Source organism: Helobdella robusta (assembly GCF_000326865.2).
Source record: "Helobdella robusta unplaced genomic scaffold HELROscaffold_62, whole genome shotgun sequence".
Classification (NCBI taxonomy): Eukaryota; Metazoa; Annelida; class Clitellata; order Rhynchobdellida; family Glossiphoniidae; genus Helobdella; species Helobdella robusta.
In genome coordinates, this window is record NW_008705346.1 from 19921 (window position 1) to 32334 (window position 12414).

The window sequence follows — 12414 nt, forward strand, 5'->3', positions numbered from 1 at the left end:
ATTGAAAATGTTGGATAATTTTTGACATATACTTACTTAAAAGAAAAACAAGTTATTTGATGACGTCAACATTGAAACTATTACGTCATAAACGAAACAATAGCAGCAATAGCAAAAATAACAAGAAACAAACAACAACTAAACAAACAACAACAGTAGCAACAACAACAACAACAACAGATAGATAATATAAAATTAACGTAAAACCCCACTAGAAATAAAATGAAAAGCTCCATTTATCACGCATTCAATTACTAATTCATTTTCCCACCTCGAATCGAATTTCTAACTATAAAAAAGAATGAAAAAAGTAAGAGATGACCTTTAAACAATTTAAAACAAATGTATATTTATTCTACTCACTCGCATCATTTGCTAGGTGCTCCAACGATTCATAATCATCAATAAATTCAACGTCCTCATCGCCGTTGTCATCATCATCATCATCAACGTTGTTGTTGTTGTTGTTATTGTTGCTATCATTGGTAGCTTTATAGTTGTGATGTTTTTCTTTGCTGATGTTGTTGTTGATGTTGTTGCTGGTTGATAGGGACATCTTTTTGAAGATGTTAATTAGGAAGATAATCTGAAAAAGTGAGTGTATGGATAAATTAGTACATTAATTATTATAAAACATTAATGCATACATTAATTATGATAATGCTTTATGCGAAAGAGAGAGAAAGAGAGGGAGAGAGAAAGAGAGGGAGAAAAACTAAAAAGTGAAATGAAGGTGTTGCGTTTTGGCTTGGTTCAATTGCATATAGATTTCTGCCAATTACATACAACACACATTTAATGTTTATTACATCTCATTACAATAATTTCATTACATTACATATCCTCACACTTCATTATATTACATGTTTTTTTGCTTATATTTCATTACATTTCGCCACATGTAACATTACATTACATTACAAATTATTACATCACACTTCAGTTCATTACATTAATTACATTACATTACATTATATTTTGTTATATCACACTTCAGTCCATTACATTGATAACATTACGCTACATTACATCAACTTACGTGGCTTTTCTTGATCATTCTAGCTAGTACGCATAGCGCAACAACTTTATCACAATCCGACAAACTCTTAAACATTTGCGTAAATGTAGCAAGTTGACTGGAAAATGATGATGGAGCTGATGACGTTAATGATGATGTTGTTGATGTTGATGAGGATGAGAAAGAAGAGGAAGATGAAGATGACGCTATTGTCGCTGCAGCTGCTGCGCTTGAAGACAGCGTTGATGCTGATAAGTTAATAGATGACGATGACGTCACTGATGGTGACGATGTTACCGATATCATTTCCAACATTTTGTTTATTAACGGGAGTGACAAAGATGATGATGACGAATGATCAACATAACAATGGCTGTCGTCGTCGTCGTAATGATTATGATTGTGATGATGATGATGAGGAGGATGAGGAGGAAGAAGAGGATGCTGCTGCTGATGGAGATGATGATGATGACCTAGAGTCAAAATTGGTGATTGGGATGCTACTTTCATCTTTGTTGTCATCTGCAAACTGTAAAAATTAAAAATCTTTTTTTCACAATTTTAAATAAATACAAATATAACAAATAATTCTGAATAAATCTGAATAATTTTTTAAATGAAAATAATTAAACAAATATTGACAAAAATTGCCAAACGATTTCACAACACATATAAGCACAGAACTCAGGAAAGTATTTGAAAATAGTAGAGACAGTATTCGAACCACGTCAGCGCGTGACAACACAAACGCAAGATATGGCACCTCTGCCGTCTGAGCTAACATCTGTAACGATATTACTACATGACTTAATTATAACTCCATAACATGTCCTTTATAAGTAATATACCTTATATCATCTTATAAGCCAACCCGTAATAAATCTCAACAATTTAGGCGTAGCAACATGATGTTGAACCTTGAGATATTGATTTATACATGCCTGTGTAAGTGTTCATAATTTAATGTCTTGAATGTTATAATATGTGTTCACGAGTGTGTGTGTGTGTGTGTGTGTCTGTTTGTGTGTGTATCTGTTTGTATGTGTGTGTGTTGTTTGGTTTGTAGAGTCTTGTTTGCATTTAGATTATAAGATTTATGAACGAGGTACGTCTTATTGAAAGACTGTTGATCTGTTGGTTAAGTGGATATGTTGTAGGTGCTTATAAAATATAATAATGATGACGTTTTAAGATATTTTCCAGAGTTTATATCTTTAAAACTGATTGTCGATTGGTTATATTTACATGTTTTGCTGTTATGACTTAACGCAGACAAAAGAAAACGCAATGAAAAACTTTTCTTAAATCACTTTTCGCTTCGCTAGTTTTCAACGTAATTTCTTGGTCCAATTATCCCTGGATATGTTACGCACGTGCACACACGCACACACACACACACAAACAAACAATCACACACACACACACATCATTTCAAAAATTTAATAAACGAAAGCTTCGAGTTTCTGATGATTATAACGAAAAGGTTAAATCTCCTGTCAAGATTAACATAACGAGTGTGCAATAATAATTAATGAGAGACTTTCGTCACTGTGACGGTATGTTTAAAATTTGTGACCCAATTAGTATTTAATATGTATCTACTTTGTATCTATCAATATTTGTATTTTTGTATCTTATGGAATCTCATTGTATCTCATTGTATCTCCTTGTATCTTATTTTATTTCATTGGATCTCAATGTACTGAATTACCTATATATGTGTGTATGTATGTATGTATGTATGTATGCATGTATGTATGTATGTATGTATGTATGTATGTATGTATGTATGTATGTATATATATATATATGTGTGTGTGTGTGTGTGTGTGTGTGTGTTTGTATAATGTTATATGTGTTTTTGTGTGTTTGTGTGTGTGCTCGGATTTTGAATGATTATTATGCACTTGAGTGTGCGCGTATACAGTACAGTTTTGCATATTTTCATTGTTTCTGAAGGTGTTTTGGATGTTTATTGTTATGCCTGTAATTAATTGGAATTTGAGGTTATTAGAGGCGCTTAAGTTTAACAGATGTTTATGTCATTAATGGAGAAGTAAAACAAGCAACGTGTCCATTGAAGGACCTTGTCTCTTGTTTGAATGTTTTTCAACTCCTGGTATGGGTAATGGGGAAGAATTTTCCTTCAATGCGTGCTTTTCAACATAGTTGTTAAGGTTTTATACTTTTTATTGTTGTTGCTGTTGTTAATACAGTTACACTTAGTGATTTTGTTGTCATCGTTTTGTATTTGGTGTTGTTATTAATATTGTTATTATTATTATTATTATTATTACTTTATTGTTATGATAAACAAAGTATTTTAAAGTCACAGTTTAATGCCATTGATGTCATTATTCATAACTCATCACTATGACAATAGCCGAATGATTGATCGGTTGATTGACTATAACGGAATGATTGAGTAAGTAATGAATGAATGAACGAACGAACAAATCTAGATGAATTGAATGAATGAATGAATATATATATATATATATATATATATATATATATATATATATATATATATATATATATTGTGGGTGGTGTGTGTAATCATGTACATATAACAGAAGCAGTTTAAACAATTCACCTATCTTGATGAATGCATGCATGAATGCATGAATAAACAAATTAAGACTCCACAGTATATAATAAATTAACGTTGGAAGTTCCTTATTAAAACTTATCAAACATCATAAAGGTAAGAACTACCAAGGTGACATAAAGATAAGAACTACCAAGTTGATACCAAACATATACCAATGAAATAGGTAGGTACATTGAATGCTAGATACCATACTAACTTGAGGCACACTATATAAGGTTTTAATAAGATGTGTATCAACACAGAAAACACCTATTATACGTATTTTGCAGCTAGTAAGTAAAGCTATAATTATAAATTTCTATTTTTATTGTTGTTATTATTGTTGTTATTATTATTATAAAAATTTTTATAGCGCTTTTTATAAACGTCATTACCGACAATAACAAAATCGTCAGGATAAACACAAAACAAAAATCATAACGAAGTCAAACAAAAGTCATCATCGACAATAACAACAACAAAAACAGCAATAGCAAAACAACAAAAAAAGCAACAACAACAACAACAATAATAATCACTCACTTTCACCAGCTAAGCTGTTAATCATTAATTAATTGCTCCGATCATTATAATTAATTACTCTGGATAAACTTGAATCAACTATAAATTATTCTACTACTACTTCTAAAACTACTACTGCTACTGCTACCACTACTACTACTACTACTACTACTACTACTACTACTCTAACTACTACTACTATTATTACTACTACTGCTACTATTACTACTACAAATAATAATAACACTTATACTATTAATGCGATTACTACTGCTGCTGCTACTACTACTTTTAAAAATAATTAAATAATAACAATCGACTGAAGGATCGCAATGTTGACTACTAGAGATCACCTGACAGGGTTTGGTCCTCAACTTTTCAACTATAGGACTTGCCTGTTGTTTCTAAGGCTGCTTGCTGGCTGTCGTACAAAAACTCAGATCTCTGAGACCTTCTACGATTTTACGAGACCTAAATTCAGAACTTACAAACTCATGAAAGCATAAACAATTTAATGACTACCTTGCAATATTTTGACAAAGCCCAAAGGGAACAAGACACTTGACATACGTTAGTACGAAAATGAGAGCTACCAAACAGTTAAAAGGGAAAGAAGAAGAAATTCAGAAGTGAAATCTATGGACGACGTCTTTTCTCACCGACAGAGCAACTAAACCAAACTAATTATACAGACATAACAACTGGAATGAAAACATTATTGTATCAAATAAAATATTCTGTATGTATGTATCTAGTATGTATCTACACACACACACACCACACCACACAAACACACACAAACATACACACGAATATATACCACACGCACATACATACACACATACACACGCGCACGCATGTCTGGCACACATTCATTCATTAATAAAAATACTCTCAATTCTATCTACACATCACGACTTTCAAAAATTTTTGTCATAAGAATTACAACAATAACAATAATAAAAATTCTCTTATTATTATTATTATTTCTATTATTATACCATTGTTGTTGTTGTTATTTATATTTATTAATTCTAACGTTTTCAACGGATTTAAGCTTGCGTTATTTCAAAAATGATGACTCAATTCAAAGAACACGATATTATACCGACAATACACAGAAAATATACCAAAATATACAAACAAACAAACACATACAAATAATATACCAAAATATACAAACAAACTAACACACACAGAATAATATACCAAAATATACAAACAAACAAACACACACAAATAATATACCAAAATATACAAACAAACAAACACATACAAATAATATACCAAAATATACAAACAAACAAACACATACAAATAATATACCAAAATATACAAACAAACTAACACATACAAATAATATACCAAAATATACAAACAAACAAACACATACAAATAACATACCAAAATATACAAACAAACAAACACATACAAATAACATACCAAAATATACAAACACATACAAATAATATACCAAAATATACAAACAAACAAACAAATGCTACGCGTAAAAAATAAGAAAACATATTCTTGTTAATAAACCAAATCATAATTTTTCAAACTTTTAAAAAAGAATATAAATAAGAAACACCAAAATGCTCTTATTAAACCATAACAATGACGTCACAATTGCGTCATAGATTTTCAACCAATCGTAATTCAAATAGAAATATTAATTCACCAAATACCAAAAAAATCATAGGTTACTGCAACTATACCTACCATTAGCAAAGACGGTTAATAACAATATTAAACGACTCATATTAAATATCAAAAAATAAAATAGATATATTAAACAATTAGTTAATAAGAGTAGTTAATAATTAAAAAAATTATACTTATAAGTAATTACTCATCACTAATTAGTAACTAAATTTCGTAAACTTACTTGGCGAAGCATTTACACTTATACTTTGGGACAGTACTTCACGCAATTCAGTATTTAGTTGTCAATCAGGAAATAATTATAAAATAAAATAAGTTTCATTATTAAAAGAAAATATGTCTTATTATTAAAAAGGTTATCGTACTAATATATTAAAATGAAATAATTAGCTTTAATAAATTAATTAATCTTATTAATTAATTAATTTTTTTAATTAATTAATCTTATTAATTAATTAATTGCGATCTAATTAATCACGTCTAATTAAACGATCTCGGAGTTCCTTCTTCACATTATTTCAACTCTCAACTATACTGCACAAACATTTGCTAATATTATGGTGAAAAAAAAACTATTAATAAGCATTCTTATATATATATATATATATATATATATATATATATATATATATATATATATATATATATACATATATATGTATGTATATGTATATATCTGATGAATATTTAAATATAGATTTATGATCATGAATAATTATATTGTTTACAAATAATACCAACAATAGCGTATGACACGAACTATGTGTGTGTTTGTGTGTGTGGTGTGTGTTTGTGTGTGTGCGTGGTGTATATGTGTGTGTGTTTAGAGGGAAACTATAATAGGAAATTTTCGTGCAAAAATCTATGTTTGTCGATGCTGTTAAAGTTATCTATGGCTTAAACTTTTTGCTTTCATCAACAAACTGGATGTTATGAATGTTATTTTGTCAAGTTGATGTAATTTGCCAAGTTAATATAATACGCTAAGTTAATGTAATTTTTTAAGTTAATGTCATGTAGTTACGTTGTTGTTGTTTTTCATATTAACCGTCAAGTGTTTAAGAGATTTTTTCCTTGTCGGATTAATGTCATATTGTTGTGTTTTAAACTGAAGCCGTTACTGTTATTGTAATTGATGTTATTAGAAGCTACGTTAGTTTTGCTTTTGTTTTTATGTCATGAACATTGTTGTTGTTGGCATTAATAATGATAGAATATATAATAATAATAATGCCATATGAGGCACAAACGCAGACGTTAACACAGCTAAGCTAGTAACCAAAAAATGCTTTTGATAAAGTTGATGTCACGAAATGTAGATTTACATGTCGTTAATGTATTAATGTAGACACTTGCATCAACCTCCAAATGCAAGAATAATCACTTTTATGACCGTAGCTCAGACGAGAAGAATGCTGTAAGTCGCGCCGCGTTTATTGCTTGTTGACCTGGTTCAAACTCAGTCTGTTCAAAACTTGGGCTTAATCGTATAATTACTGACTAGACTAGAATGTGTGATAAGTGTTTGTGTGTGTGTGTGTGTGTGTGTGTGTGTGTGTATGTGTGTGGGTTTCTGTGTGAGTGTGTGCACACTAATGCATAGTACGCGGGAGTTGTTGTATGGATGTTTTTGTATGCATTTTAAAGAGCTGCCGGAGAAATCAACAACAACAACAACAACAACAACGACGACGACGATAAATACTTAGAAAGTATCGCACTCAATTGATTAATCATCATCGTCGTCGTGAATATTAACAACTGAACTACAAAAATATTAGCAACAACCGTACTATACACACACATACAACCCAATACACACTCACATACATACATACAAATTGTGTGTGTGTGTTTATTGTATATAGCAACAAAAATGTTTACGACAATATATTGGGCCATCCACAACACGAAAAATTATCAGCAAAGTCAGGATTTGATTTCTTTATCACGACTACAACAACAATGCCGCTATTATTACTACTATCGCTACAGCTGCTGCTACTATTGCTGCTACTACTACTGCTGCTGCTGCTGCTGCTACAACTACTTCTACTACTGCTACGACTGATTTATAAATATTTCCATAAGACAGTCATAACTTAAAAACAACCATCCCATCACGACATATAACAAACAACAGCACAACATCACAAGTAACAACGCAGGCGTATCATTTCACCATCATTAGTCATAAAGTTCGTAATAACATTCGTTCATTCAGTCATTCATTCATTCATTCGTTCATTCATTCGTTCGTTCATTCATTCATTTATTCGTTCGTTCGTTCATTCATTTTGAATTACTGCAATACACGCACAATACAAAACAACAACGCAATGAAGACATTCTCTACATATTTCGGTTGGATTATGCTTGACAATGCAAATGCTCACAGACGCACACGCACACACAAACACACATACACACACACATACGCACACACACACACACACACACATATATATTTAATTAATTTATTTTATTTATTTTTAATATATATATTTATATTCCTAAACAACTGTATATCTGTTCATATGTATATCATGATATGAAATTTTAGATAAGTTTCTACGCCATTTAATTTTTGGATAGATAATGAATTGAACAACTAACAGGTGTGCACTTACACACACGCACGCAAACACACATACATATATCTATAAATATGCAAAAAGAGAAAGAGAGAGAGAGAGAGAACGAGAAAGAGAGAGAAGGAGAAAGCGGGAAAGAGAGAAAGTTTATTAACAAAAATTAAATTACCCAACCTTCATAAATTAGAAATGCAAATTAATGAATGTACGTATACAATTATATTCGTTGAACTGCTTTTGAGAAATAAATAAAAATGTTATAGCAACTATTTATAAAAATTAACACATAAATTCACCCACACCAACACGTGCACACTCACACATGCACACTCACAAACACATTCCCAGACACATTCACAAACACACTCACAAACACACTCACACACACAAGAGTAGCATAACGCAATGACACATTGAGAAATCATGACAACTGATCCAAAAATAGACATGAACGAATTAAGAACACACTTACACAGAGGGAGAGAGAGAGAAAGAGGAAAAGAAAGAGAAAGAAAGAGAGAGAGAGAGAAAGAGAGAGAAAGAGAGCAAAAGTAAAAGAAAAACATAAAAAAAGAAAAAGACCCAGAGAGAAAGAGAGAGACAGACAGACAGACAAACAGACAGACATACAGAAAAAGAAAGAAAGAGAAAGAGGGGAAAAAAAGGAAAAAAGAGGGAGATAGAAAAAGAAAAAAAAGAAAGAATAGAAAGAACGAGAGAGAGAGAGAGGAGAGAGAAAGAGAGAGAGACGTTGCGAGGTAATCAGGCACGTTTGCACATTTACAACACAGCACGATCTCTCGTTACGTCGTGACTAACCAAAATAATACAAAATAATAATAACAACACCAACAAGAATAATAATAAATAAATATAGTAACAATAATATTTAAAATAATAATTATGATAATAATTTAATTAACGTGGATGAGAGTTATTTCTAAATCATCATTATCATGATGTTTGAGTCAGTGGAGTTATTTCGAAACAACGCTGTACAAACCTTGGCCGGTTTTGATCAGATTGAAAGAACAAAAAATGAGGAAATAAAATTTATATTAATAAAAATAATGATAATAAATATTAATAATAATAATAATTATTATTATTATGTTTATATATTTGTTACTTATATATAATTACACAGATACATTTATCTTGAAGTCTATCTATATCATGATATCTATCTATCTAAACGATCACTCATTAACACAAACTAAATTAATTTATTTTGTGGTGTTTTTGTTATTTTTTTTGTTATTACTTTTATTTTTCTAATTTAAGCCAAAGACATACCTGACATTTTAGCTATTTAGTTGCACGCAGTGCGTCAAATGAGTTCTGTTATAAAAGAGGGTAGTTTCTAAAAAAGTTTCTAAAAAAGTCATCATCATCCTCATCATCATTATTACTATCATCATCATCATCATCATCACCACCATCATCATCACCACCACCATCATCATCACCATTATCATAATACCACTCTTTTTCATCATCATCATTCTTTGTTATCGAAATTAGTAACAATGATGTCATCCATATCAAGATGTTATTCATATTTGCTGCCATTGCTTATCAGCGATCTACGTCATCGTCTGCATCATTTTTATGGGTGGCGGGTGACACTTTATTTTATCGTTATCAAGTTGTAACAAGTGGTCATGTGACTAAACTATTATTATTTATTATTATTATTAATTTATATGGCGCCCTATTCATAGCTTCTGGGACGCTTGGAAGAACAACGACTTTTGACGTTTTTTGTAGGCCTGGATAAACAAAAAGTTCTTTAATCGTTTCCTGAAAAGTTTGATGGCTTATTGTTGACGAATGATGGCAGGCAAACCATTCCATATGGAAGGAGAGCTGTACGTAAAACGTTTGTTGACAACTGATTAATTGCTGACAGGTTGATGCAACTGAATATACGGAAACGAACGAAATTGACGAGTTGATGAACGACGCGATATAAGTTGATGAAGGTATGATGGTTGAGATGGAGTGAGTAACTTGTACGTGAGGACGGCGAGTTTAAATATAATGCCTTGAAGTACTGGTAACCAATGTAGTTGAATCTATGCCGGAAGATAAATTACTGATATTTAGAGCAACTTTTGCAACTCTATTTTGAGCTCTTTGAAGTAAAGTTAAAGGGTAAGAAGGAAGACCACAGAGAAAACCGTACAGAAATGTATAACATTCGATCAATCGATCAATCAATCAATCAGTCAATAAACTAACCAATCAATAAATTAATCAGTCAACCTCGACTAAACCAATCAATTAATCACTCAACCAACCAGTTAACTGATTAACCAACCAATGGATCGACTGACCTGCCTTTCTATCAAATCAACCAACCAATCAAAGAATGCCTATAAACTTTTAAGAAATCTTAATTTTTTTTTACTTTCTAAAACCTTTGCCGATAATTGGCGAGTTTCATTCATCTAGTTGACACTTGTGACTTTCAACCAAAACATTTACATTCATTTATCTAGTCAATCAATCAATCAATCAATCAATCAATCAATCAATCAATCAATCAATCAATCAATCAATCAATCAATCAATCAATCAATCAATCAATCAATCAATCAATCAATCAATCAATCAATCAATCAATCAATCAATCAATCAATCAATCAATCAATCATTCATTCATTCATTCATCCATATGATGTATCCATTCATTCGTTCGTTAGTTCATTCATTGAATCCATCCATCCATTCAATCAATCATTCATTCATATATTCATTCATTCATTTATCTATGGATCCATCGATCCATTTCATGAGAAGAGTCGAATCTCAACTTACGATAAGTTAATATGAAAACAAAAAATACTTTATTTTTACAATTCGTTATTAGAGATTCAAAAATTCAAATCAAAAAATAAACATCCAAACAACAACGACAACAATAATAATAATATAAATTATAATATAAATAATAATAAAAATGCATATGCACCTTACATTCACGCGCACACACACACACAAACACACACACCAAATGTTTAACCAGCCAGCCAACCAACCAACCAACTAAGATGGCGAACAAACATGTTAAAAACTGAGAGAAGCGTTATATGTTTGCAGAACTTATTAGGATAATAAAAACGAGCTTACGAAAAAACAACAGCATATTTAATTCAATTGTGAAATTTTTTTCAATTCACACACTACCCAAAAATGTAAATTTTGAATCACACACACACGCGCCCACACACACACAAACACACACAAAAACACACACATACAAACACACACACACAAACACACACACACATTCATCTTAAATTATATTTAACAAAAATAGCAACAAAATACACTGTAGTTTTTATTTAATTATTATAACTAAAAAAAATAATTGACATGGAAATTATCACAAAGAAGTTGATCACTCACTCACTCACTCACTCACTCACTCACTCACTCACTCACTCACTCACTCACTCACTCACTCACTCACTCACTCACTCACTCACTCACTCACTCACTCACTCAATCAATCAATCAATCAATCAATCAATCAATCAACATTATTTATGAACGCTCAATTTTATCGTTATCATTAAAAAGCATCTAGTAAAGAAACCGATAAATAAAAAAAAATAGCAATAATACTAATAACAAATTAAACAAAAATAAAGAAATAATAATAAAACAACTACATTATTAATATTGCACATGGAAGAAAAAATTAACGATGATGATGAAATGATAGCATATAAGGGCATAAACATATACTAGTGTTATAAGTTCTCTCTCTCTCACTCTCTCACACATACACACAAACACACACACACACAAACACACACACACACACATATATATATATATATATATATATATATATGTATTTATACTTAGATATATAAACATATAAGCCTTATAAGGAAATGGCAGTTTCAGTTCATGTTGTAAAAAAATCCAAATGAAAGAATAAAATAAAAAATATAATAGTATATTTATAAGTTAGTTTGTAGTTGGAAAATATTTTCATTTACGGATCG

General features: G+C 30.6%; 1 protein-coding gene across 1 annotated transcript in view; it reads right to left on the reverse strand.

Moving 5' to 3' along the window:
• Positions 1–1975, reverse strand: part of HELRODRAFT_180451 (hypothetical protein) — a gene marked incomplete at both ends in the record, with an annotated part of 7020 nt that extends 5045 nt beyond the window's left edge. The window contains 3 exons of the mRNA XM_009029767.1: positions 364–586; positions 1040–1155; positions 1936–1975. Of these exons, the coding sequence (XP_009028015.1) occupies positions 364–586; positions 1040–1155; positions 1936–1975 (379 nt within the window). The remainder of the gene's footprint in view (positions 1–363; positions 587–1039; positions 1156–1935) is intronic.
• Between the last annotated feature and the right edge of the window lie 10439 nt (positions 1976–12414).